The 23639-nt window shown below is 46.7% G+C and overlaps 10 protein-coding genes across 10 annotated transcripts; 9 read left to right on the top strand and 1 right to left on the bottom strand.

Moving 5' to 3' along the window:
* The first annotated feature begins 928 nt into the window (after positions 1 to 928).
* On the top strand, positions 929 to 1781 carry GGS25DRAFT_373880 (uncharacterized protein). Its single transcript, XM_049258206.1, has 2 exons — positions 929 to 1358; positions 1635 to 1781. Exons 1-2 carry the CDS (start codon positions 1061 to 1063, stop codon positions 1700 to 1702), a joined length of 366 nt encoding a protein of 121 aa, XP_049114767.1. The 5' UTR covers positions 929 to 1060; the 3' UTR covers positions 1703 to 1781.
* A 479-nt stretch (positions 1782 to 2260) lies between these two features.
* On the top strand, positions 2261 to 3636 carry GGS25DRAFT_373887 (uncharacterized protein). The gene is made up of 2 exons (XM_049258207.1): positions 2261 to 3003; positions 3073 to 3636. Exons 1-2 carry the CDS (start codon positions 2856 to 2858, stop codon positions 3420 to 3422), a joined length of 498 nt encoding a protein of 165 aa, XP_049114766.1. The 5' UTR covers positions 2261 to 2855; the 3' UTR covers positions 3423 to 3636.
* A 601-nt stretch (positions 3637 to 4237) lies between these two features.
* Positions 4238 to 7103, top strand: GGS25DRAFT_499595 (calponin homology domain-containing protein). The gene is made up of 4 exons (XM_049261792.1): positions 4238 to 4711; positions 4778 to 4988; positions 5041 to 6721; positions 6788 to 7103. The coding sequence occupies exons 1-4, from the start codon at positions 4689 to 4691 to the stop codon at positions 6820 to 6822; spliced, it is 1950 nt and encodes a 649-aa protein (XP_049114765.1). The 5' UTR covers positions 4238 to 4688; the 3' UTR covers positions 6823 to 7103.
* Positions 7104 to 8484: 1381 nt separating this feature from the next.
* GGS25DRAFT_499593 (MBOAT-domain-containing protein) lies at positions 8485 to 10879 on the top strand. The gene is made up of 6 exons (XM_049261791.1): positions 8485 to 8808; positions 8893 to 9014; positions 9068 to 9134; positions 9202 to 9914; positions 9980 to 10076; positions 10148 to 10879. The coding sequence occupies exons 1-6, from the start codon at positions 8613 to 8615 to the stop codon at positions 10483 to 10485; spliced, it is 1533 nt and encodes a 510-aa protein (XP_049114764.1). The 5' UTR covers positions 8485 to 8612; the 3' UTR covers positions 10486 to 10879.
* Positions 10880 to 11409: 530 nt separating this feature from the next.
* Positions 11410 to 13621, top strand: GGS25DRAFT_499591 (uncharacterized protein). Its single transcript, XM_049261790.1, has 6 exons — positions 11410 to 11802; positions 12158 to 12214; positions 12273 to 12372; positions 12434 to 12657; positions 12715 to 12791; positions 12851 to 13621. Exons 1-6 carry the CDS (start codon positions 11720 to 11722, stop codon positions 12898 to 12900), a joined length of 591 nt encoding a protein of 196 aa, XP_049114763.1. The 5' UTR covers positions 11410 to 11719; the 3' UTR covers positions 12901 to 13621.
* An 833-nt stretch (positions 13622 to 14454) lies between these two features.
* GGS25DRAFT_373587 (uncharacterized protein) lies at positions 14455 to 15237 on the top strand. Its single transcript, XM_049258203.1, has 2 exons — positions 14455 to 14648; positions 14784 to 15237. The coding sequence occupies exons 1-2, from the start codon at positions 14623 to 14625 to the stop codon at positions 15130 to 15132; spliced, it is 375 nt and encodes a 124-aa protein (XP_049114762.1). The 5' UTR covers positions 14455 to 14622; the 3' UTR covers positions 15133 to 15237.
* On the top strand, positions 14998 to 16722 carry GGS25DRAFT_373699 (mitochondrial carrier). Its single transcript, XM_049258204.1, has 5 exons — positions 14998 to 15350; positions 15478 to 15810; positions 15898 to 16176; positions 16246 to 16382; positions 16433 to 16722. The coding sequence occupies exons 1-5, from the start codon at positions 15342 to 15344 to the stop codon at positions 16665 to 16667; spliced, it is 993 nt and encodes a 330-aa protein (XP_049114761.1). The 5' UTR covers positions 14998 to 15341; the 3' UTR covers positions 16668 to 16722.
* Positions 16723 to 17857: 1135 nt separating this feature from the next.
* GGS25DRAFT_499583 (ribosomal protein L18e/L15P) lies at positions 17858 to 19133 on the top strand. The gene is made up of 4 exons (XM_049261789.1): positions 17858 to 18001; positions 18177 to 18281; positions 18343 to 18710; positions 18769 to 19133. The coding sequence occupies exons 1-4, from the start codon at positions 17998 to 18000 to the stop codon at positions 18844 to 18846; spliced, it is 555 nt and encodes a 184-aa protein (XP_049114760.1). The 5' UTR covers positions 17858 to 17997; the 3' UTR covers positions 18847 to 19133.
* Positions 19134 to 21045, top strand: GGS25DRAFT_499579 (DUF159-domain-containing protein). Its single transcript, XM_049261788.1, has 3 exons — positions 19134 to 19473; positions 19540 to 20074; positions 20143 to 21045. The coding sequence occupies exons 1-3, from the start codon at positions 19447 to 19449 to the stop codon at positions 20799 to 20801; spliced, it is 1221 nt and encodes a 406-aa protein (XP_049114759.1). The 5' UTR covers positions 19134 to 19446; the 3' UTR covers positions 20802 to 21045.
* A 217-nt stretch (positions 21046 to 21262) lies between these two features.
* Positions 21263 to 22661, bottom strand: GGS25DRAFT_499577 (glycoside hydrolase family 61 protein). The gene is made up of 4 exons (XM_049261787.1): positions 22238 to 22661; positions 21894 to 22145; positions 21597 to 21797; positions 21263 to 21426 (listed from the first exon to the last, which is right to left on the bottom strand). The coding sequence occupies exons 1-4, from the start codon at positions 22389 to 22391 to the stop codon at positions 21359 to 21361; spliced, it is 675 nt and encodes a 224-aa protein (XP_049114758.1). The 5' UTR covers positions 22392 to 22661; the 3' UTR covers positions 21263 to 21358.
* Positions 22662 to 23639: the final 978 nt, after the last annotated feature.

Genomic DNA, 23639 nt, shown 5'->3' with positions numbered 1-23639 from the left:
CAAATAACTATCTAGCGCTAGGAGTTGGTAGACTGGTAAGTGGGTATACAGGACAGTGTCGGTCAGAGATCATACAGCTCCACATTGGTCAACCGACTTATGCTTTCTTTCGGCGTACTTCATGCATATGGACGAATGAATAGAATTGATAAACTTACATAAATAGTATCACGAAGTTGAATCAGGGGAATCACATGGTCATATGCATGTCTCAACACGAAGCTGAACATTGAAGTACGTACTAGTAGTACAATTGTAACCCAGGCAGGTGGTTAGGCACCGTATTAGGGTAATTATGAATGCCGTGAACAACATTGGATGGGTGTAGTTAGGTTAGTTAATTGTAATGACCTTTCTTCGCATGAGGGCTGTTCAATAGCTATTACTATTAGAGCCCAACCCTTAACATATACCCTACCTACCTTCGTACTACCAAATGATATCGTATAATGTATTGATTCTCGGCACATTTCGGCCGATGACAAGCTGTCAATTAGACAAACAGTGAGAAGGAAGTTCCAGACGTTGCGAAGTAAAGGAAAGTAGATCGGCTAAAGCGACCATGTCTGCCATGGCTGTCATGGTCTTAAAACACACATTCTGATTTAAGGATTAACTAAATGGATATGGGGTCTTGGAAGTTCGGGCAACGTGATGTATAATGTTTGGTACAATTGTCATATGTACAGTATGTAGGTCAGAGAGTGAAGTTGTGAAGTTGTGAAGTTGTGAAGTTTGAATTTAGTTATGTATGATGTTGATGCATTAAAAGCAACGCTGAAATAGGTACTTGAAATAGGTACATGTATTGGCCTAACCCGACCATCCGGATACGACTAACCTTGAAAGCCACGCCGTGGCTTGTCTAAAAATTGAACTTAAAAGCTTAAACCTGGAGCTAAGACTGCTTACTCATCTCAGCGCTTTGCCCAAATCTGTTTTCATGGATTTGGGATTTAGGATTTTAGGATTCTGGATTCTGGATTCACTTACACCCCTTCCTTCAAAACCAACTCCTTCAAATCAAATCTCAATAAAGAAATTAGAGTAGTTAACCGAGATGTCGTCGTCCGAGACTTCGCCACAGCCGCCAACTATTAACTACATTGTCGGGTTTCTACTTGTCGGGATTGCCTGGGGGCTCACTACGCCTTTTATACGCCGCGCGGCCAAAGACCACAATCCGCCGGCTCATCCGCTCCTCGCAAGAGACGACGTCAAAGCTAGCTGGGCCAAGAGCAAATTCTACGGCGCCTTTTTCGCTGTTGTTGATCTACTACGGAATCCCAGATACGCTGTACCACTTCTGATTAATCTGACGGGCAGTGTTTGGTTCTTCTTGCTGATCGGCCAGGCGGGTAAGCTTATTCCAATTCAAACCAAACCACAGCAACCCAACCCAGCCCAATCCTTCCTTGTTCGTTCAAGCACCAACACGGCCAAGACTTAGATCCCTAATACATGGTCACAGAACTGAGCTTAACCGTCCCAATCGTGAATACTCTGGCCTTTCTATTCACCGTCCTAGGAGATTGGTGGGTCGACAAGAAGGTTATAAGCAGGGGTCAGTACATGATTTCATTCCTGTCAGCTTTAGGAATTGAGACGTTACTAAATGGACATGACTACACTAGATACATGGATAGGAATGATCCTGTCCTTATGCGGCATTGCCTTGTGTGTGCAGAGTAAATCAGGCTGACAAACACGCCTCGTGTCAGCCTGTGTCCTGCAAATGAAATGAATTTTTATTCTTATGTCGTCGGTTGTAATACTTCAAACCGTCATACTTGAACGAGATCCGAACATCTACCCGACCTGGGTACAGATCTCACACATTAAAGCGTTGAAGACAAACTTCAACTCAACATAAACAAGCCGACTATGACGAAGTGATCTGACACAACTTTTGTTAGTGTACCGATGAAAGTGAAATAGCGCCAAATATTTATTCTCTTACTAACGATAGAAGGAAAAAAGTAAGACTTTCCAATGTCTGAGAAATAGCGAAGCTCTACTTCGGTGAGACAGAAATATGGAATGGCCTAACCCAGGTGAGTAGATCGAGGCAGGTCAAGTCCCTACTCTTGCACAATGCTCTTTTTTCTAGAGCGGCGATGGTCGTTTGTTAGTTAGGGTTCAGCGATGCCCAGACAAAGTACAGTGCGGAACGTGATGTCACAAAAGAACATCAGAATCTCTCAAAAGGAGACTCACCGGCTATCTGAAGATACTAATTACACATAGAATCAAGCATTACCGTCATACATAGGTCACAAAAATACATAAAAAACCACTACAATACAACCCAAAATACATGTAAAAGGACCTAGCACCTTTGTTAGCTCTGCGGTAATGCAAAGCATCCCGTGGAGGGACCTAGCCTACCTAGGTAAAAGAGCCCTGAACCTCCCCCTTTTATTTCACCCTTTCTGCCAATACCGTATAATGAGAAGATCGGCGGACCAGAAATATCAATGGCTTTGTACGATCGCGCTTGGCTTTTTCCCATTTGTCCAATGATGCACGTTCAAAATCTCTTTGATCCGCCTGTCCGCCAGGAACCGCAGGGATAGTGACTATCGTTCTCCATATTAACCGTAACCTCGTACATGTGCTCTGGTCTACTTGATCTTTCCAAGAAAGAAACTGACAGGGACCAAAGACTGCGACGTGCAACAATGACTGGCAATCGTTCAACTGATATTTAAAGACCTAGATACCTCGGGTTTGCCTTAGGGAGTGTACCTTTCTACAACAAACCCGAGTTGTATAATACAGGCTTCCTTGCTATCAACCTCTAAGCCTTATCAACACCCCACGATCAAGATACCATTTCCGAAATTATCGTCAAGATGCGTGTTTCTACTGTCCTAGCTACCGTGGCCGGCGCCAACCTTGCATCCGCAGGAATGATGAAAATCGCAGCCAATACCGTGACTTGGGCCTGGGCGGTAACTGACTGGAACGCTGGATGCCTAGGTGACACACAATGCCATTACGGTAAGGGCCCTTGATAATTGATATATACCTGTTTTTTTTTTTCTCGTCATGCTTATTCGCTGGTTATAGATTTCAACGTGACTGCCGAGGGAGACGTCAATGCGAAGCCGCCTAAGCCCTCTTTTGGGGCCTCTTGCAGTGGAAAAGGGGAAGGCGCCGACTACACTATCTGCGAAGCGACCCGGGAATCGGAAGCTCCATATGTTGTCGTTGCCAAACTCCTCCCACGCATAGAAAACGCCACCGGACTGATGCCCCCCCAAATCCAAGTGAGCTTGAAGTATACGGACCTAAATGTAGCGACGACTTGGTGGAACTATACAGGAAAAGCGGATGCAGTGTACAACGAAGTCGGAATCGATACAACAGCGGCTCTAAGCTTCACGATCCACCCTGACACCATTTACGGTGTAGCATAAGGACAAGGGAGGTTTAGGGACAGTGCATGTGAAGTGTCAAGTGCAACCTCGTAACGCGCACTAATGTTGGACTATTGGCGTGAGTAGAGGAGCACAAGTGTTGCAGATCGGGAGCGTGTCCGGGTCACAGCAACACACGTGGGATGGGCTCTGCGGATGAAGGAAAGGCTCATCTTGATCTGTATCGGGATGAGCTGTCAAGAACAATCCGAGTGTTCAATAATTTCCGATTTCTGTCATGCAGGGCCCGGAGTTTCGAAGAGGTCATTTCGCATTTCACGGCGACTATCAACATCTGGCGGCTGTCCCCAGACCGGAGGGTAAGCTGGTGATTAATTTTTTTTATTCATCAGTTTTCCAAATCTATACGTGCCACATTTACGTATAGATTTGCAACCCTCAATGGTGATCAAAATCGAAACGAAGCGATGTCATATTCACGAGAGAAACCTTTGCTTTGGTTGCTCGGTTGCCTACCACATTGGGTCATTGTTCCTTGTGGGATGAGGGCATATAAGCGTCTGTGGGATATCGCAGGCACTTCGTCGACCAAGCGCTTGAGACAGAAAATATATAATGATAATAGATAATAGTCTTTCTGTTGCTATTTTTGATGGGAGGGGTAGAGAGGGGGAGGCCCGAATAAGTGATTATGAATATGACGATGAATGTGATTATGATTGGCAGATAAGATAGATACCTATCTAACTAGGCATCTATTATGTATCTAGTAGATATTGCCATGTTCCATGTTTGATGTACATAATGTAAGTTGTACCTGCAAATTGAAGTTTCAAGTTTCAACTTGAATCTTCCCCCAAATCCAAGTTGCTTGCGTTTCGCCTTACGCAAGTAACTGTGGCTGGTGACTTTTTTCTTTGCCAAGATTGCCAAGTGACAGGGGAGTGCATTTTATTACATCAGTGGCCGCAGCAGTCACATTCGGCGCTTGGCCCCCTCCCCCGCCGAAACTTAGACTTGCATTTGATCTTTTATAAACAGCAACTGCAACAAGTAGCCTCACTTTACCTACCTATCAGGTATCAACCAACCTACATACATACATAGTAAGTAGTACACTGGAAAATAAGTCAGTTAGTTCCCAAGATTCGACAGGTTCCAACCGTTATTATCGTTTACATACATACTTACCTATACTATCAAGCATCCAAACACAATATTATCGGAACAGTAGGAACCATTTAGGGTCAATACCCAAACCCGTCATAGTCCCTCATTAGATCACTCAGTCCAAGTCTATTGGTCATGAACGTTATCAAGCTTCAGAGGTAATTTACAATACCATGCCTATTTCCGCTGCAAAAGAGGTGAACCTGACAACGATAACTATCTAGGAAATATCCTCAATTCCAACAAGGCGATATCTTCGGCCTCACCGACGCTTTCCGCAAGCTTGACGTCGATGACAAAGGCTATATCGACGAGGCTACTGCCATCAAAGCCACCCAGCAAAGCGAGCGACAGCCATACGATGTTGTGAGACAGGCTTTGAAGGAAGTCGAGCTTGACTCATCGCGAAGAGTTGAGCTTGAAGATTACGTCGGTGTAAGTAACACAGTGTTGTACGGACAGGTTGGTGGTGCTAATATCTATTTAGCTCATTGCTAAACTACGCGAATCATCCCCCGCGCAACGGCGCATGACCACCGGTAGCGGCGGTGCGCCAGCTTCTCCCGCAGGCATTGTATCTCAAAGGACTGGTGGGCATGCTTCCAAGGGTAGTATTGGCAAGATTCAGGTGCAAGGCTCCAGTGCCAACATCACCCACACCATCAACGAGGATGAGCGAACCGAATTCACTCGCCACATCAATGCCGTCCTCGCCGGTGACCCCGATATTGGGAGCCGACTACCATTCCCCACCGATACCTTCGAAATGTTCGACGAGTGCAAGGACGGTCTCGTGCTTGCCAAGCTTATCAACGACAGCGTACCCGACACCATCGACGAACGAGTGATGAACGTACCCGGCAGGAAGATCAAGAAGTTGAACGCGTTCCACATGACTGAGAACAACAACATCGTTATTGAGTCTGCAAAGGGTATTGGATGTTCCGTTGTCAACATTGGTAGTGGGGATATCATCGAGGTTCGAGAGCACTTGATTCTAGGTCTTATCTGGCAGATCATTCGAAGGGGTCTTCTAGGCAAGATCGACATCAAGCTACATCCCGAGTTATACAGACTGCTTGAAGAAGATGAGACACTAGAGCAGTTCCTACGTTTACCTCCGGAGCAGATCCTTCTGAGATGGTTCAATTATCATCTAAAGGCGGCCGGTTGGCAGCGCCGGGTCGGCAATTTCTCGACCGACGTAAAGGATGGTGAGAATTACGCAGTTTTACTTGCGCAGATTGGAAAAGATTACGGATGCAGCAGAGCTCCTCTCCAGACGCGCGATCTATTGCAGCGAGCAGAAGAGGTGCTGGTTGACGCCGACAAGCTTAGCTGCCGAAAGTTCCTGACGCCCAGCTCTCTTGTGGCAGGAAACCCCAAGCTTAACCTTGCCTTTGTTGCCAACTTATTCAACACCCATCCAGCGTTAGACCCGATCACCGAAGAAGAGAAGCAAGAGGTAGAAGATTTCGACGCTGAAGGCGAACGCGAAGCTAGAGTGTTCACATTATGGTTGAACAGTCTCGACGTGCAGCCGGGCGTCGTGTCTTTCTTCGATGACCTTTGCGACGGTGTTATTTTATTGCAGGCTTACGACAAGGTCATCAAGGGGTCGGTAAACTGGAGACATGTGAACAAGCGAGCTGCAAGCGGTGCTGAGTTGATGAGGTTCAAGGCGGTCGAGAACACGAACTACGTTGTCGAGCTTGGCAAGCAAAATGGGTTCTCCCTGGTTGGTATCCAAGGCGCGGACATCACAGATGGAAACAAGCTGCTCACACTAGGCCTTGTCTGGCAACTCATGCGAAAGGATATAACTCTGACGCTATCAGCTTTGGCGCAGCGTCTTGGCAAACGGGAGATCACCGATGCGGAAATGGTGAGATGGGCGAACGACATGTCTCGCAAGGGAGGCCGAAACTCGGCGGTCCGGTCCTTCAAAGATCCTTCCATCGGCAGCGGTATCTTCTTCTTGGACGTGCTGAACGGTATGAAGAGTAGCTATGTGGACTACGACCTTGTCACTCCTGGGCAGACTGACGAAGATGCGTACATGAATGCCAAGCTCAGCATCAGCATTGCCAGAAAGATGGGTGCGACCATTTGGCTAGTGCCCGAGGATATCTGCCAGGTCCGGAGCAGACTAGTCACCACTTTCATCGGTAAGACACCCACTCCTCGACATATAAAACTAGAGAATAAGCATGATGGCTAACTATGATTCACAGGTTCGTTAATGGCAACTCATGAGAAAATGCAGTAGATGGGATAGGGGTATTCTCAATTTCTCTAGGGGACTGGAAAAGCTGGGGATCTGATTCTGATGACGATACGTTTGAGCTTGTGACTTATTAAGTCACTCTTATAGCCTTGATAAAATTACGAATAGTAGCCTTGATTCAGGCATGCGTTATAGATTATGAAGTGAATTCTTGAGATTTTGAAATTCTGGTGTGTTTGAATAAGCACATACCCTAGTATGAGGTACTGTACCCTTCCAAATGGATCCATGGATCAATCTGTTGATATCTGCAGAGTCCAGACTGCAGATTGCAGTAAGCCGTGGAGGTTGGTAGGTACTCCAGGGCTGTATGTAGGCCCGGTACCTAGGAGTATGTGTAGCCTTATGCAGTGTAACGAGGGCCCACCGTTAGTTAAACCATATTGGTACCATTATAGGTACTCCGGTCTAAGTCTCCGGACTAAGGTTAGGTACCTACATGTAAATACTAGGTAGTACTACGTAGGTAGTAGGTACCTAACGTATTGTACCTAACATTAAGATAAAAGATTGATGAAGATTACAATCACATTACGTCGAATGTTCCCTAGGACTAACCTTTTCTTAGCGGCTTTACCTCCGAGCTTGGTAAAGACTTGGATGTGAAAGGAACAGAGAGTTTATGTAAAGTCGGGCGCGACCGATATAATTGTCACCTACTTTGTTCTATTGTAACCTACAACATTTCCCACCATCTACATACAATTCCCTCATTATTCATTAACTTGTCTACCTCCCTACATATATGGATACCTACCTACCTAGCACACACCTAGTACCTACCTAAGTGCCTAGACCAGGGGAAAGTCCACTGTCTGAACGGCTACAGTGTACAGACTTGCTACCATCAGGCTCTCTAACCAGGTTCGACGGATATTTTATTACTAAAGCCGTGGAGGACACGTCCGACGGTGCCGGTCGTGGTAGGTCAAGTGGCAAACATTAAATAACGACTGATCCCAATGGATGAGATATATACCTAGGAAGTCTTCACTACCTAGGTAGTTACATAGTGGGTTGGCGAGCTTAGGGATCTGACCTTATAAGTGGCTACACTCCCGGACGTCATTTCAAACTCCAGAATAGATTGCCTCACTGGCGATCCTATCTTGCTCTCCGTTTTGTTTAAAACAAACAACATTGAACTCACCCACCATACTACTCCTTTGTGAGCAGTGAGCACTAGGTAGTTTGCTGTTATTGATTTGTCTTACTCTATTGAAGAAGCTTATAGAGTTTTGACATACTTATCGTATCAAAAATAATGTCAACAGCAGAGGAGCACCGTTTAACCTCAAACCATGCATTGTCTAAACGTGATATAAAACACAGTCCGGCAGCTTTGGCTGAGGCATTGAGGGCCGTACACCACACCCCGGATACACCATCAGACAGCAACAGCGACGCAGGTTTTGAGGCTAGGGATCAGCCACTACAATCCGTCTTACTGCGACGGAAACCAGAATCTGATTCATACGATAACTCGGCTACAGATACACCTGAGATAATATCCTTAGATGAATCGGAGTTAAGGGAGAAATCGAGCTCAGAGCAGCTTCGACAATCCTTGCCTAGGCTTGGCTCCGCCGATAGGGGAAAAAAGACTTATGTGGTGGCCAGCGACGATGCAGAACTCCGCGAGATACTAAGAAGGGGCATGGAACGAGCAAGTTACCACTCTCGTAGTCAGTCCACCTCAAATTCGCGTAACACTAACATCCGAATAGGAACACGAAAAGACATACCCTCCGCGGCGCGAAAAGCTTCGGGACATGGTCTTTACGAGGCAATTTTCCACCTTTGACAGGCAAAACCAAGATGCCGCCAAAAGCCCGTTCCATGGCTTCTACGTTCTTTTTTGGATCGCGATGACTATCTTGATTCTCAAGACGGGTGCTGAGAATTGGAGGAAGACTGGGAATCCACTCGGGACCAACGAGATTATGAGGACTATGTTCAGGCGAGATGGTAAGCCAATGTTCCCTGGTTCTAATCTGAAAAGAAGCCCGTGAATCATATACTCAACACGAAATATTAACTCTGTGGGATTAGTGATAGTTCTTCTGTTCTCCGATGGCATAATATGCGGTCTAACGGGGGTGAGTTGGCTCATTCAGCGCCTAGTCTTCCTTGACTATATCAGTTGGGATAGGTCTGGCTGGATCATACAGAACGTAAGTCTGCGCAACAACATGCACAGAAGCTTTACCAACTGACACTTCCCTAGATCTGGCAGACCTTGTTCATTGCCGGCGTAATTTGGCTTACACATTTGAGGGATTGGCCATGGACACGTAAGCTGCCTACCTACCTAGGTAGTCTCCTAATTCATATCGACATGTACTGACTGGCATACTCAAGATACTGTCTTCTTTGTCCTCCATGGACTCGTGATGCTAATGAAACAACATTCGTATGCATTCTACAATGGCCACCTCTCATCCGTTTACAAGAAACGACGAAGCCTGCTTCTTAAATTGAAGCATCTGGAAAACATCTCACCCGTGACAACGCCATCGACAACAAGTCCCTCAGTTGCCGCCCTATCTACGTCACATCTCTCGCTTCGGCCATCAGCCGACGAATACTATGAAAGACGAAACTCATTATCAAAGACCCGATCAAATGAGCACAATGACATGCAGAGCATCTCTCTCGCGATTAAAGCAGCTGAGCCACTCGACATGGAGCAGGTTCGCGTTTTCGAGAGACTCATCAAGTGGGAAGCTGATGCACTCACGGATGAACTCAAAGGCAAAGCGACAGATCCTAAAAATCATTATCCAAACAACCTTACTTTCCTAAACCATTATGAATATATTGTGTTTCCCACCCTCGTTTACGAGCTACAGTATCCCAGGTCCGAGAGTATCGACTGGTTTTATGTGGCTGAAAAGGCCTGTGCTACTGTTGGTGTCATATTCGTTATGATAATGATTTCCCAGGCTTTCATGTACCCCGTTGTGATGAGAACTGTCTACATGAAGGAAATGGGTTGGACGACAGCCCAAAGATTCCAAGAATTTCCTTGGTTATTAAGCGACCTCATCTTCCCATTTTTGATGGAATATCTGGTAAGCATCGTCGCTACGACTCGTGATATGCTAGCCACACATGCATTGCTAACCCCTTTCAATAGCTAGCTTGGTATCTCATCTGGGAGACTGTTCTTAACATACTCGCGGAGCTGACCTATTTTGCGGACCGAAGTTTCTATGATGCATGGTGGAACAGCGGTAAGTTGCCAATTAACGATGCATTTCCTCCCTTACGTCTTTCTTTCCAAGGGATTCTGACATTATTGTAGTATCATGGGACCAATTTGCCCGCGATTGGAACCGCCCAGTCCATAACTTCCTTCTACGCCACGTGTATCATAGCTCGATCTCGTCTATGAGGGTCAATAAGCACACTGCAACGCTCATTACCTTCTTCCTCTCGGCCTGCATCCATGAACTGGTCATGTGGTGTATATTCAAGAAGCTTCGTGGCTATCTGCTCATACTACAAATGTGCCAGCTCCCACTCGTGAGGATGAGCCGGACGAAGTGGCTTCGCGACCAAAAGACCATTGGCAATATTATCTTCTGGACTGGGATTCTTACAGGTCCCAGCTTGTTGTGTAGTTTATATTTAATTCTGTAGCAGGTCGTTCACTTGACACATGGCGTCTCGAGGGTATGGATAGCAGAATAACCTTACCTACTTACTAAGGTTATGAGTCAATATGCAAGGACTGCGTGCACACACACGAGGTCGAGTCTTGGGAGTTGAAGGCGTCGCATATTGATTCCCGGTAAGGGCAAACTTAGGTAGATAAATACTCGGGTATGATGAAAAAGGAAAAGTAGTCAGAAAAAACACATCCTAGAATGTATAATATTTTTTCTTCTACCTCGGTCAGATAGAATGGAAACTCGATGTGTTGTTTCCTTCCTCGATCAGATAATTCTCATGCGTTCGTTAAGGGGTCAATAGGCACCTACATGCATTACAACCTTGCCTGATTGGCATGCATGCATGCATGTATTCGAAATACATGCACGATTATATAAAATGGGAGAGGTTGATTCAGTACTCGAAAGACAGATCCTTCGTATTCTGCAACGTTTGGGCAATAACCAGACATTACTTCGTATTGGCGCCACGGAACGCCACTGTCATCCTTTCAGCTGAGTACGGTACAGTACATCGGTTTGCTTAAAAACTTTTGTAAAATCTATTACATATTATGTTTACAAGCACGGCCGAGACGACGATGTTTGCGATTTATAGCATTGACTTACACGATTTTGGGATATTACTATATGTACAACAGTTACAACTTTATGTTAGTGACACACAAATTAAATACTGCTGTGTACATAGTTACTGTATACTACATAAAGCTTACATATACTTGCCTAATATGAAGGATTATCACTGCAGGAGGTCAGGAGCTACACAGTACTACACTAACCTACGTCACGGTGCCGTAATTGCCAAAGCAGCTGCATACTACACAGTACCTAAGAAGGTAGGGGTTAACACGCAGTTAACTACAGTACATACATAGTATTATGTAGGTAGGTGCTATGGGATGGAATGTTATTCCGAAGATCCACCGCTCCCTTTCAGAAATCAAATTTTACCGGTTCCAACTAAACTTGAAGCAACCAGCCACTAGACAAAACTTACCGTCTAACAATTTCCATCCAACAAATACATAGTAGTAGCTTGCTTGGGGAACTACACCATCTAAATTCCCAACACGCTATTCTTCTCAAGTCTTTTCATGATCGAGGTTGACATCTCATATACATCTACATTCCCTTTTATCCATCAATCAATTCCCTTGTTCATTTCTTTACCTTTCTAGCATCCCCCCCCTTAAGCTATCATGTCTCGCGGAGGTACTACTCTCTACGTGACTGGCTTCAGCCACGGCACGCGTGCTCGCGACCTCGCCTACGAATTCGAACGGTATGTCCCATTATCCTCGTCGGTGAATCGATCGACCGTCTTACGGATGCGGTGTCCGATGTCACCTGCCTTCTCCTCGTCCTCACTCCCCGGCGTCGCTTCGTCGTTCTCGGCTTCGTTCGAGTCCTCGATCCGTCTTCTTATTTACGCTTCTACCTACCTCCCACGCCCTCCGTATCCATAATCTCAGCATTCCATCCTTTCCGATCGAGCGGTCGTAATTGCATTCTCTGATGCATCGTTCCACGTCCCCCTAACCACCGCGATGGGAACTCGAAGCTTGATGCAATCAATGCAAAATCATTGGGAAAGTCATATATCTTTGCGGTGATTACTGACATGAGAATTTATTTAGCTATGGTCGTCTTGTCCGCTGTGACATCCCCGCCCCCCGTTCTGCTAGCAGTAGGCTGTAAGTTAATGAATGATTCGAACATGAGATGAACCATCCTGTCTAACATGAGTTTTAGTTTTGCTTTCGTGGAGTATGAAGATCGTCGTGATGCCGATGATGCCTATCATGAGATGCATAACAAGCGCATCGGCCGCGATGACCTTCTAAAGATTGAGGTAACTGGCTTTTTCAAAGTTATCATCTAACAACACGTGGCACCAACTAACACGCGTATAGTGGGCTCGTACACCTCCATCTGCGTCTTGGCGTTTCGATAGCGGTCGTGACCGCGACAACAGGCGCGAACGCGGAGGCCGATCTCCTCGGCGAGGACGATCCCCATCTCCACGCCGCAGCACCCGCGACTACTCACCTCGCAAGGATGAACGCCGTGACCGCGACCGCGACTACGACCGCGAACGTCGTGATACACGTGATCGCTCTCGCAGCCCAGACGTTCGGTACGATACCCCATCCAATACTCACCCAGTCAACATGGAGCTTACAATAAAATTTAGTGACCGCGACCGCGACCGCGATGACCGGGACGAGCGTGATCGCCGCGACAACGGCACTAATGGCGATGACCGCAAAGGTGAGTAACCAAAACAGCTCAGCTCATGTTAACCCGATTTTACTAACAAATACTTTCAGCCGTGGACAGTCCGCCTCCCCAACATGACGACTTGGACGTTGCAGAGTGATAAGTATACCTGGCCATCTTACTTTCGGCAGTAGGTTGCATCTACAACGTATGCAAAAGGCAATCATGATCTAATTTAGAGGGTATCTGGGTTTGCGTTTCCATGCTGGGCTGTCACTCATCTTCTAGTTTCGATTCCATCGACCGGCGTGTAACATTAGTGCGAAAAGATCGAGAAGCTGAAATCGGGGACGATACGCATACGTTTGCTATTAAGAATGCTAGGGTTTCCTATATCGAGGAGGACCAGGTAGCGCGAGCTCGACATAGCTAGGTACCTAGGTAGCGTTGCTTACCTAGGGGATGAATTCCTAATCCCTTTTAATCTAGAGCCAATGTATTCACTTAGAAGACCTAATCCTGGGCAGCTTACAGTTGCGGTTAATGCAATTGTACTGGAGTCGTGAGAAGTGCTGCTTGAGCAGCGAATGTGCTGAGTGACTGCCGGAGTAATGCTATTTGATGCATATGCATTAGGTACTAGCCTGTCTAGCTAAGTTCTAAGTCACCAGACCCCAATCACCAGCAGGCAGGTAGTTAATCATCAACTGCTTTACTGGAAGTATTGGAAGGGCATGGTAACCCAAAACAGAGATTAATAGCCGCGTATATTTATAGAGTATCGGGAACTTCCTTCTTGACACTTTTGGAGGAATACTACTGGAACATTCGTAACCTTCAGATCGTATTCGACAAGGTGGAAAACTGGAACTTCAGTCTGGAAGGTTGTCTGTTGTATGCTACCTATGTAGACCAGTCTAACGTGTTTGGTGTTAGAGCTTTATTTATGCCGTACCTACCCAGTGCCTAGGTAGTGAGTGTAGTTAGTTATCCATAGGTTCAAATGGAGTTCACTTGAAGTTCACTAAATTTGAGGTGGTATCTAACTATGTGTATACCTATCTCAATACCATTGTGTTCAATGTTGGCAACCAAAAGATCTCAGGAGTGACATTGAGTGCTGGCTTTGATCATAGGTATACATATTGATCAATCCTCTGTTCCTGATAACGTCATTTCGGTTCGGCACAAGGATCTAAAGGGGGTGACGGTGTCCTTATCAATGTTCATGCGGACAAGTCTCCAGTCTCCATTATGTAGATCTAAAAATGGTATAAAATAGGTAGGTACCTAATAACTAGTACTTGATACTTACATATCACCTACATAATAGTGTGAGCCGTATTGTTCCTTCTTCTCCGCATACCGGGTACTCAACCCGAGGTATAAGACAATGATTAACAAATAACAACACTGAAAGGAAGTCTTTGGAAGGAAGTCGGGTTTTATTTTTAATAAAGTTAGCACAGCAGTTGTAAGGTAGCTCTTTCTGAAAAAGCCCACTCTATCTTCTGGGCATGCTTTGCGACTTACATAACGATTCATGCTTTCTAATTTTATTATTGGTCCAATATTTGCTTGCGCATGTACCTACCATACCAGATGACGATACTGCCACTTGACTTTACATACCTACATACTACTACATACTACTACATACTACTACATAGGTATGTGACATACCCTAGGTAGTATGTAGTAATTGCCAGCAGTGCCAACGTCCGAAGTTTTAAGTCTCAGGTGAGTTAAGTGAATGACGGTATGACCGCCGGAACCCAAATTTATTCCAATCAAAGCTCCGAGTGGTCAACTTCAACCTTCGGCTTCCCCAGGTATTCCACTCACATACTTAGCACTACTAGTGATATGATACAGTACATATATGTACCTACTATTAACTATAATAAGGTACTAACCTATCACACCTCCTCTAAATTTAATACCTCCCTAGCCCCAGGTACTTACATAGTTGTGTCCTACCATCCCATCCTGCCATCCCATCTTCAGCTCTTATAGCTAAAATCTTTTTTTTAAACTCCAAAGTCTGTTTTCTCCGTCTTCTTTCTCTTCTTCGCCGTCCCTCACCTTATCTTTTTTAAACGGTACGGTTTATATAAGTTTGCTTTTCTCTTTTGCGATAAGCTTATACCACAGTGCATGCATTCAGGAGACAGGCGACCATGAACATTCTGTACACATTAGTCCATTCCCATTCGATGATCTGACCCGGACAGAACGCAGCGCGACCATCCCAAGTATTCAGAAGAAGAAAAAAAGGGACTGGCATTGTTATACGAAAAAAAGGATATCGAGATTCCGCGCTGGTACCGCTGTCACCTATGTTTATTCTCGAAAAACGACACACGCCCGACTATGTCGCCCGAATCGTTAAGAGCATCTCGATAAAAATTACGTTGTTGCCATAGTCGTATTCAAAATACCTCTATTCCTCCCGCACCGATATACATGCCATAGTATCAGCTGCGCGCGCAAGTTTGCTAGCTTCTTACCACCAGACTTCTGCGAATTCCGTCGTCCATTCTTTTCCGTCGCGTTAAACCTCCGACCCTTACAATCGAACGGACAGCTGAAGTTCCAATTATGGCCGCTGTACGTCTCTACCTTGCTTCTCACCATAGCTCGATATGATAGAAAAAAAAGTTGGGGGTGTGGATGTGTGTGTGTGTGTGTGTGTGTGTGTGTGTCCCGGTGGTAGCAGCTGACGCAGATCTTCTAGAGCCCGCAAGACGCCAAGGCTAAATTTGCCGATGGAAAGACTGCCATTCAATTTAAGGATTTTGTTTCCCAGCCGGTAGCCGCCGCCTTTTGCGCCGGTGGTGTTGCTGGAGCGGTGTCCCGAACAGTTGTGTCACCCCTCGAACGTTTGAAGATCCTCTTCCAGGTCCAAAGTGCCGGCCACAATGAATATAAGCTATCAATTGGCAAGGCGCTGGGAAAGATGTGGAAGGAAGAAGGTTGGAGAGGTTTCATGGCCGGCAATGGAACCAATTGCATTCGCATCGTCCCTTACTCTGCAGTGCAGTTCGGCAGCTACAATCTCTACAAACGCGTAAGTTGCTTGTGTTGCCATGGATTGAGGTTGAGAACCTCAACAAAAGGAAACGGCTGTGGACAGGTCAGCTAACACTGGTTGCAGCACTTCTTTGAGAAGTATCCGGGCGCCCCTCTGACTCCCTTCCAGAGACTGATCTGTGGTGGGATTGCTGGCATCACCTCAGTCTTCTTCACATACCCCCTCGATATCGTGCGAACTCGACTGTCCATCCAATCGGCATCATTCGCCGCGCTTGCCAAGACACCGAAAGAGAAGCTTCCGGGCATGTGGACTACCATGGGCATCATGTACAAACAAGAGGGGGGCATACCTGCTCTATACCGTGGCATAATACCTACCGTTGCGGGGGTAGCTCCATACGTACGTTTTGACTCCCTTACATGACTGGCATCAACTGCATTCAACTAGGGGATGCTAACATGGGTACAGGTGGGGTTGAACTTCATGACATACGAATTTGTGCGCAAGTATCTAACTCCGGAGGGTGATGAGAACCCCAGTGCGGCGCGTAAGCTGCTAGCAGGTGCCATATCTGGCGCTGTTGCTCAGACTTGCACATATCCATTGTCAGTACATACCTTCAGAACTGATTAGTATCCAGCTAACCAGAATACAGCGACGTGTTACGACGAAGATTCCAAATCAACACCATGTCTGGCATGGGCTATAAGTATAAGTCAATAGGGGATGCCGTCCGAATAATATTAGCCAAGGAAGGACCACGGGGTTTATACAAGGGCCTAATCCCTAACCTACTCAAGGTAGCCCCCAGCATGGCGGCGAACTGGCTCAGCTTCGAGATGACTCGAGACTTTTTAGTCGCGCTGAAACCAGAGCCAATAGTATTGTAGCTGACGAATGAATTGGACCACAGCTGGATAACATAACCTCTTCTGGGTTGTATCCAAAACTGTTAGTAACTTGACAACAACCTGGAACCTTTTTTTTTCTACTTTTAATTTAGATAAGCAGCATGCTTCGCTGTGCGTAGGTCTTGGTAGAATCTTGGGGGTGTATGCGGAAACGGTGATTCGGGCACATTAAACCGGCAAAGGGTAGATAAACAAAGATAGAGAAACAAATCATTATAAGTTTAGCTAGCAGATACAGGCACATGCGTGTATGAGCTGTGTGAGGTATGTATCTTGCAAGAAATAGCAACTTTGAGATTTACCTAGGTTAAGGTAATATGCCTACCTATCTATGTATGGTAGGTATCTATGGGTACTCAGAGTGTCTGCGTAGGAATGGGTATAAAGGGGGTAGAGGAGGTCATGCGTATGCTGACGGTAAATATAGCTAGCTGTAAGGCCTTACTTGACAATCTACTCCAGTATTCCTAGGTAGGTTTGAGAAGTGAGACAGACGTGGATTTATGATATGGATACTTTATCAGGGCTGTATGCTTGGTTTTCCGGGTTTGAATGCTGATTTGAACTTGGAGGTTTTACATCTTGAATAATCGCACGCCGTCAATGGACAAGTGCGATCACATCTCGAGGACTAGCGCAGTAGGTGTTATTACATAATCAGAGCAGTACGAAGGTTGTGGCCAAAAGTTTAGACCAAGATATACCTCAGCCCCACAGTTCCTCCACTTTTCTACCACTGTAAGAAATATCATCGCCAACATACTTACCTACTTATAAAGCCTTATAAATTTATTTAATAAATATTAAATATGCTATTACGTTATTTAATTAGTGTATTTAATAATAGAAATTTCTGTAATTTTTTTTCTTTATTAAATTAATGTAAATATTTGTATAATAATCTAAGGTTGTTTAGGACTGAAGGCTTTAAGTTTATAGCATATTATAGCGCTTAAGTGTGCTATAAGGTGCTATATTTTTAAGGGTTGTGGGGGATTTGACGTTAAATGTATACCTATTATTGGTAGAGGCCCAAAAAAGAGTAGCGCACTGTGGGGCGGAGGTATATCTTGGTCTAAACTTTTGGCCACAACCTTCGTACCTAGGTACCTACTTAATACCAACCCTAACTGCCGTTTATCACCGCCCGCCCGCACAAATCCAATCCATCTTAACGATTTCCCACCATTTTTCCTAACGGCCCACTCGAAATTTTGCATTTCTTAAATCACTACTAACCCAACAGCAAAATAACTTTTCTTCCCATCGACTCTCCCGACAACCTCAATTGCAAAGAGTCACCGTCAAGATGGGTACGTTTAATATTTATTTGGAGATTTCTATGCGAGTGGAAACTTGAGAGTCGAGTGATCATGTCGCTCGGCCTCTCTCGTTCTCTGCGAATCACTGGGAATTCATTCCTCTGGGATGCGCCCTACAGAGCATATTTGAACCAAAAGCTGACGATGGCTTTTTTCTCTTAAATAGGTATTGATCTCGACCGTCACCACGTGCGCAACACGCACCGCAAGGCGCCCAAGAGCGACAATGTCTACCTCAAGCTCTTGGTGAAGCTGTACCGCTTCTTGGCCCGTAAGTGATTCCCGAATATCTTGTCGACGTGATGAGCAGCACTAATCCCAATTACTATCAGGCCGAACGGATTCCAGCTTCAACAAGGTTGTTCTCCGCCGACTTTTTATGTCCCGCATCAACCGACCCCCGGTTTCCCTATCGCGCGTTAAGAGCCAGCTCTCCAAGGAGCAGGAGGGCAAGATCATCGTTGTCATTGGCACCATCACCGATGACAACCGCCTCCTCGAGGTTCCCAAGGTCTCCATCGCTGCTCTGCGATTCACCGCCACTGCCCGCGCCCGCATTTTGGCCGCTGGTGGTGAGGCTTTGACCCTCGACCAGCTGGCACTACGTGCCCCCACTGGCAGCAACACTCTGCTGCTCCGCGGCCCCAAGAACGCCCGCGAGGCTGTCAAGCACTTCGGCTTCGGCCCGCACAAGCACAAGGTACGTGGACCAAGTGTTGTCTTGTTCTCTTCCTTCCAGCATGCTCACAATTCAATAGAAACCCTACCTCGAGTCCAAGGGCCGCAAGTTCGAGAAGGCCCGTGGTCGCAGACGGTCAAGAGGTTTCAAGGTCTAAGAAAAACGTGGACGGAAAGCCTGGCTTGGGTTGGATCTTGCGTTACGTCTTTTCCGGTATACCATGGACGCAATGCTCAACAGGGGAGGGTTTATCCTACTACAGGAGTGGTTTATGCATGGCTTGGCGTGATACGGGATTACAAAATCGGTTCATACAGAATAAGATGCGTTGCTACTTGTTCTGACAACTCTCGTCTACCTCTTGCGTAATTATCATGACCGACTCCTACTTGATTCTTTTTTTAGTAACGAAACCCCAGTAAATACTATGGTCTTGAGTTGAATATCCTTTGTGTGAAATGTGTAGGTCCCGATATGATAAACATATCTAGGTAAGAAATAAATGGTGTAGAAATCCGATACTATCACCAAGAAAGAAAAGAAAAAAGAAGAGGCATAGAGTCACCTGACTCCGTGTCTGGGGCGCGATGCTAAGCCAAAGCTATCTAATCATTTTCTATTTCGTCATAACTTGGAATTGATTAATCTTTATCATTTTACAACGAGCTGTTTTACAACCTCTCCCAGCCAGTTCTCAGTCAAAATCTTAGGTATTCCGTTGTTTCTTTAAACAACTTACAAACAACTTACGGACAGAATGTGTGGACGATATGCACTGGCCCTAGTATGTGCTACGACCCGGCAATAGCTTACCCGGTTGGATAATGACTAATTGCAAACAACCTCGTAGCGACCAGCGGAGATTCGCCAGATGCTGCAAAATGAAAACATACCCGTAGACGACGGAATTGATGAAGAGGATGAAGAGGAAGCGCCTAGGCAAAGCTACAATTTCGCCCCAGGCTACCACGGTGTCGTTTACCGCGCCGACGTGCCAGACTGGGGAGCGGGTCCTCAAAGGCAGCAGCACACAGACGCATCTGACGAGGAGAGCGGTGCAGTGGATGATGATAGCACTACAGAGCCTCAATCGGTTAGGTATAAGCTCCAGAGCATGAAATGGGGACTCGTGCCCTTCTGGACGAAGCGCAACCCGGACTACGGCTCCATGATGAAGACGATCAACTGCAGAGACGACTCGCTCGCCCAGGGGGGCGGCATGTGGAGCTCCATGAAGGCGAGGAAGCGGTGCATTGTCGTTGCACAGGGGTTTTATGAGTGGTTGAAGAAGGAGGGGGGGCGCGAGAAGATACCGCATTTTGTGAGGAGGAGGGATGGGAAGCTCATGTGCTTGGCGGGGTTGTGGGATGTCGTGCAGTATGAAAGTAAGTTCTAGGTAACAAGTTTGCTCTAAAGGGGGTTGTTGGCATGACTACTAATAGACAGTACGAAGAAACTGAGAACAAGCATTACTCATATACAATCATCACCACGGACTCGAACAAACAGCTTCGGTTTCTGCACGACCGCATGCCCGTCATCTTGGACAACGGGTCCGAGGACCTGCGCATGTGGCTAGATCCCAAGCGCCACGCGTGGTCGAAGGAGCTGCAGGCACTGCTGAAGCCCTTCGACGGGGAGCTCGAGGTGTACCCCGTGAGCAAGGACGTGGGGAAGGTCGGCAACAACTCGCCCACCTTCCTCATACCGATCGATAGCAAGGAGAATAGATCTAATATTGCGAATTTCTTCGCCAAGGGCACGGCGAAGAAGGAAGAGCAGCAGCAGCAGCAGCCGGATGTGGAAGTCAAGAAGGAAGAGGGCTTTGGCGTGGATTCATCGTCTGCAAGAGAAGAAGAGGAAGAAAAAGAGACTAAAGCGGAGGCGGGGGTGAAAAGAGAAGCGGATGATGAGCTTACGGGCGAGGGGTTGAAAAAGAAGAAGGTAGCTGCTACGACGACGAAGAGTAAGAGTAAGGAAAAGGAAATGTCGCCGAAAAAGGGGGGGAGGAATAAGATTAGTGCTACGAGTAATGGGACGAAGAGCCCGAGTAAGGCGAAGCAGCAGCCGGGCACGCAGAAGATTACGAGGTTTTTTGGGAATAGTTCTTGATGGAGTGGGCGTCACTGTTCTCCGGGTACCTACTCCGGTCTCCTGTGGACGATCGCCTTCAGCAGGTTTGCGGAAAGGGATTTGCTACGAGCATTTGGGACCTGTGGTTCTTATGTCTCAGGGAGAGCGATTTGAATTGGTCTTGGGCTAAGCCGGGCTACCTGATACATAATACCAGATACGAAGTATAGGTATAGAAACTCCTATTACGATGATCTAATAGAATTTCAGTATCGCTCTGAAAGGTATCTTGAAAGAGATAACAACTTATGTATACCAATTCAGGTACCTAGCCAAACATATCACGCCGCGATGAGAAAAGCAACGCAGACATATTATAGGCAAGTATTTATTCGCAAATGCAAGCTTGCGATTGAGTGAGTGTGTGCTTCGCTACCTATAACCTATCCGAGTTGAGATATTTACACCTCTCGCGACAATATTCAAAACTCGACAGAAACAAAAAAAATTTTTCGATACACCAACCATCACAGCCCCCCCGGAGAAATTCCAAAGCTGGCATGAGATTGTTGATTGGGTTGGGTTGGGTTGGGCGGTTAGCATTTAAACACGGACGGGCCGGGCACGATGTACGAGTTGAAGTTGTTGTAGATGTTGGCGGTGTCTGTAGATATAAAGTCCGTCAGTTAGCCAGCCAACTAGGTAGTACTAATCAATCAATCAATCAAGCCCCGCGCCCCGCTTCAGAAAAAAGATCTTTGAAGACACGGGGAAGGAAGCCGCGAGAGGGGAGTTTGGTAGGGGGGGGAGGGGGAGGGGGTAAAGGTAACTTACACCCAGGATCAGTGGCCTTGAAGGCGCCGGGGATCTTGGCGGTGGGCGAGGGGGAGGCGCTGCCGCCGCCGGTGAGGTTGATCTGGCCGCAGCCGATGTAGAACTGCGGGACGCCGCCGGGGTTGTGCAGCGCGAGGGACTGGATCCGCAGGAGGTACTCGCCGCTGGGGATGCAGGAGGGGATGTTGAAGGTGTAGGTGTCTGTTTTTTTTTTTTTGTTTCCCATCAGTAACTTTTTCTTGTTTTTTTTTTCTTTTTCTTTCTTTCAAGGGGTTTTTAGGTTAGGTAGGTACATACCCTTCATGGTCCAGCTAGCCTGCCCCCCGTTGAAGATGGGCGCCCAGTCGTTGATCTTGAACCAGTCGCCGCTGCCGTCGTACTCGCCGGCGCTCCCCGGCGCCTTCGACATGTACAGCGAGATGGGCCCCTGGTGGTACACGGCCGTGTCGAGGGTGAAGGTGAAGGCGTCGCCGGCGGCGAGGTCCAGGGTGCTCGTGTTGCCGCCGGTGGCGCCGCCGACGTTGCAGCGGAGGTCGGGGGAGGATAGGTCTGTTGTTTTTTATTTTTGCGAGAGTGAGCATTATGTGAGTATAGGCCCCTATATTTTTTTTTGGGGGGGGGGGGTGGGAGGGATGACGAACCGGTGACGGGAGAGTTGTAGTTGCTGTTTCGCCGGACGTACTCGTAGACCACGCCCTTCCCACTGCCCTTGGACAGGGCCTGGAAGATGTAGTGCGCGGAGGCGCTCTGGGCGGCGAGGGCTACGGTGGCGACGAGGGCGGCGATGTTCTTCATTGTGTCTGTTTTTCTCTGTTTTCTTTTGTTTGCGAGATAGGTACTATGATGGATTCTTTCTTGGGTTTGAGAGGCTGAGATTTTAGCTAACTAGTAGGTAGAGTGATCAAGTGGTTGATGTGTTCTGGGCCATCTTTAAAAACGAGAACAACAACACGGCCTCGTATCCTCGGCAGTTGCAACCCCCTCAACCCCCCCTCCCCCGGATTTTCTTTACAAAGCGTGGACTGCACACTCCAGTCTGTGAGACATGGAGGGCTGGCCAGGCCGAAGGAAAAGGGGGGAGGGGTCAGTTGGTTGGTTTGGTTCTTGGTATACCTTCCTTACTACATCATAGGAAGACTACATGGTAATTGCTATATGATCATAGATTAAAGGGGGCTACTTGGTCTAACACCATACGTCTATTCGTCCCGGCAAATATGGCGCTACCGAACAAGCTTAGGGCCAAGGTGTATAATATCGATATACATATATAAGTATCTATGCATGATGTGCTCACCACGGGCACGAATCGCTCGGCACCTACTAGGTTCCCCGGAGGAGCGGCTGCGAGATCTGTATACATATGTGACAAATCACTTACTCTGGGATGGATGTTGAGATCGGACTACCTTGTCTTTGCTTTCACCGCCTGAGAGGAGGAGGGTAAGGTGGCTGATTTATAATATATTTCGTGTGATTTGTCAATGCTGGGGATGATGGCTTTCTAGAAAGACCTTTGCTAGTAAAATCTGTCCATAAAGAGGAGGGGGTGAGTAGGTATTCGAGTACCAGTACACCACACGCCTCGTTGTTAAAAGTCTCCTAGGAGGTGAGAGGTACTGTATATAGCAGATATGCCCTCTTTGCCTCCTGTCATTTCCAGAGTATTCACCTACTTAGATGGGGTTGCCCATTCCGTCTTTTGTTTGTGTATAAGAAAATGGTCGCAATGGTCGACGAAGTCCACAAAGGTGTGGGTAGCACCAGTAGCCAGGCTCTGATTGATCATCACGGCTAGGTATCCTACTCTCGCGACGTCCAGGACTCGCCGATAACCTACGAAAGCATGGGTAGTAGGTGGTTGACTTAGTAGAGTTTTTGAGAGGTAACATGCTTGCTTGCTTGCTTGCTTGTTAGGGAGTTGCGGTATACTTATACTCTTGTAGACATATGGCGCGGTGTATATCTTACATGCGACCGCATACCCACTATACTTGTACGTATCAAGACTGCGAGGCTATATTGGATGTTGGTTAAGATATA

This window comes from Hypoxylon fragiforme, assembly GCF_022984875.1.
Source record: "Hypoxylon fragiforme strain CBS 206.31 chromosome Unknown GGS25scaffold_7, whole genome shotgun sequence".
Classification (NCBI taxonomy): Eukaryota; Fungi; Ascomycota; class Sordariomycetes; order Xylariales; family Hypoxylaceae; genus Hypoxylon; species Hypoxylon fragiforme.
This window is presented reverse-complemented; position numbering and strand designations above follow the sequence as displayed.

Bases quoted from the DNA above. Each gene is read 5' to 3' on its own strand.
- GGS25DRAFT_499593 (XM_049261791.1), top strand. From the start codon at position 8,613: ATGGTCTTTACGAGGCAATTTTCCACCTTTGACAGGCAAAACCAAGAT. The intron at 8,809-8,892 runs GTAAGCCAATGT...CTGTGGGATTAG, and splicing joins GACTATGTTCAGGCGAGATG to TGATAGTTCTTCTGTTCTCC. The intron at 9,135-9,201 runs GTAAGCTGCCTA...GGCATACTCAAG, and splicing joins GAGGGATTGGCCATGGACAC to ATACTGTCTTCTTTGTCCTC.
- GGS25DRAFT_499583 (XM_049261789.1), top strand. The intron at 18,282-18,342 runs GTAAGTGATTCC...AATTACTATCAG, and splicing joins GCTGTACCGCTTCTTGGCCC to GCCGAACGGATTCCAGCTTC. The intron at 18,711-18,768 runs GTACGTGGACCA...ACAATTCAATAG, and splicing joins TCGGCCCGCACAAGCACAAG to AAACCCTACCTCGAGTCCAA.
- GGS25DRAFT_499595 (XM_049261792.1), top strand. From the start codon at position 4,689: ATGAACGTTATCAAGCTTCAGAG. The intron at 4,989-5,040 runs GTAAGTAACACA...ATATCTATTTAG, and splicing joins AGCTTGAAGATTACGTCGGT to CTCATTGCTAAACTACGCGA. The intron at 6,722-6,787 runs GTAAGACACCCA...TATGATTCACAG, and splicing joins ACTAGTCACCACTTTCATCG to GTTCGTTAATGGCAACTCAT.
- GGS25DRAFT_373699 (XM_049258204.1), top strand. The intron at 16,177-16,245 runs GTACGTTTTGAC...ACATGGGTACAG, and splicing joins TTGCGGGGGTAGCTCCATAC to GTGGGGTTGAACTTCATGAC. The intron at 16,383-16,432 runs GTCAGTACATAC...ACCAGAATACAG, and splicing joins CAGACTTGCACATATCCATT to CGACGTGTTACGACGAAGAT.
- GGS25DRAFT_373880 (XM_049258206.1), top strand. From the start codon at position 1,061: ATGTCGTCGTCCGAGACTTCGCCACAGCCGCCAACTATTAACTACATT. The intron at 1,359-1,634 runs GTAAGCTTATTC...TGACTACACTAG, and splicing joins CTTGCTGATCGGCCAGGCGG to ATACATGGATAGGAATGATC.
- GGS25DRAFT_499579 (XM_049261788.1), top strand. From the start codon at position 19,447: ATGTGTGGACGATATGCACTGGCCCTA. The intron at 19,474-19,539 runs GTATGTGCTACG...ACAACCTCGTAG, and splicing joins GACGATATGCACTGGCCCTA to CGACCAGCGGAGATTCGCCA. The intron at 20,075-20,142 runs GTAAGTTCTAGG...GACAGTACGAAG, and splicing joins GGATGTCGTGCAGTATGAAA to AAACTGAGAACAAGCATTAC.
- GGS25DRAFT_373587 (XM_049258203.1), top strand. From the start codon at position 14,623: ATGTACCTACTATTAACTATAATAAG. The intron at 14,649-14,783 runs GTACTAACCTAT...TAAACTCCAAAG, and splicing joins CTACTATTAACTATAATAAG to TCTGTTTTCTCCGTCTTCTT.
- GGS25DRAFT_499591 (XM_049261790.1), top strand. From the start codon at position 11,720: ATGTCTCGCGGAGGTACTACTCTCTACGTGACTGGCTTCAGCCACGGC. The intron at 12,373-12,433 runs GTAACTGGCTTT...ACACGCGTATAG, and splicing joins ATGACCTTCTAAAGATTGAG to TGGGCTCGTACACCTCCATC. The intron at 12,658-12,714 runs GTACGATACCCC...AATAAAATTTAG, and splicing joins TCTCGCAGCCCAGACGTTCG to TGACCGCGACCGCGACCGCG.
- GGS25DRAFT_499577 (XM_049261787.1), bottom strand. From the start codon at position 22,391: ATGAAGAACATCGCCGCCCTCGTCGCCACCGTAGCCCTCGCCGCCCAG. The intron at 22,146-22,237 runs GTTCGTCATCCC...AAAAAACAACAG, and splicing joins CTACAACTCTCCCGTCACCG to ACCTATCCTCCCCCGACCTC. The intron at 21,798-21,893 runs GTATGTACCTAC...AAAAAAAAACAG, and splicing joins GGCTAGCTGGACCATGAAGG to ACACCTACACCTTCAACATC.
- GGS25DRAFT_373887 (XM_049258207.1), top strand. From the start codon at position 2,856: ATGCGTGTTTCTACTGTCCTAGCTACCGTGGCCGGCGCCAACCTTGCA. The intron at 3,004-3,072 runs GTAAGGGCCCTT...CGCTGGTTATAG, and splicing joins TGACACACAATGCCATTACG to ATTTCAACGTGACTGCCGAG.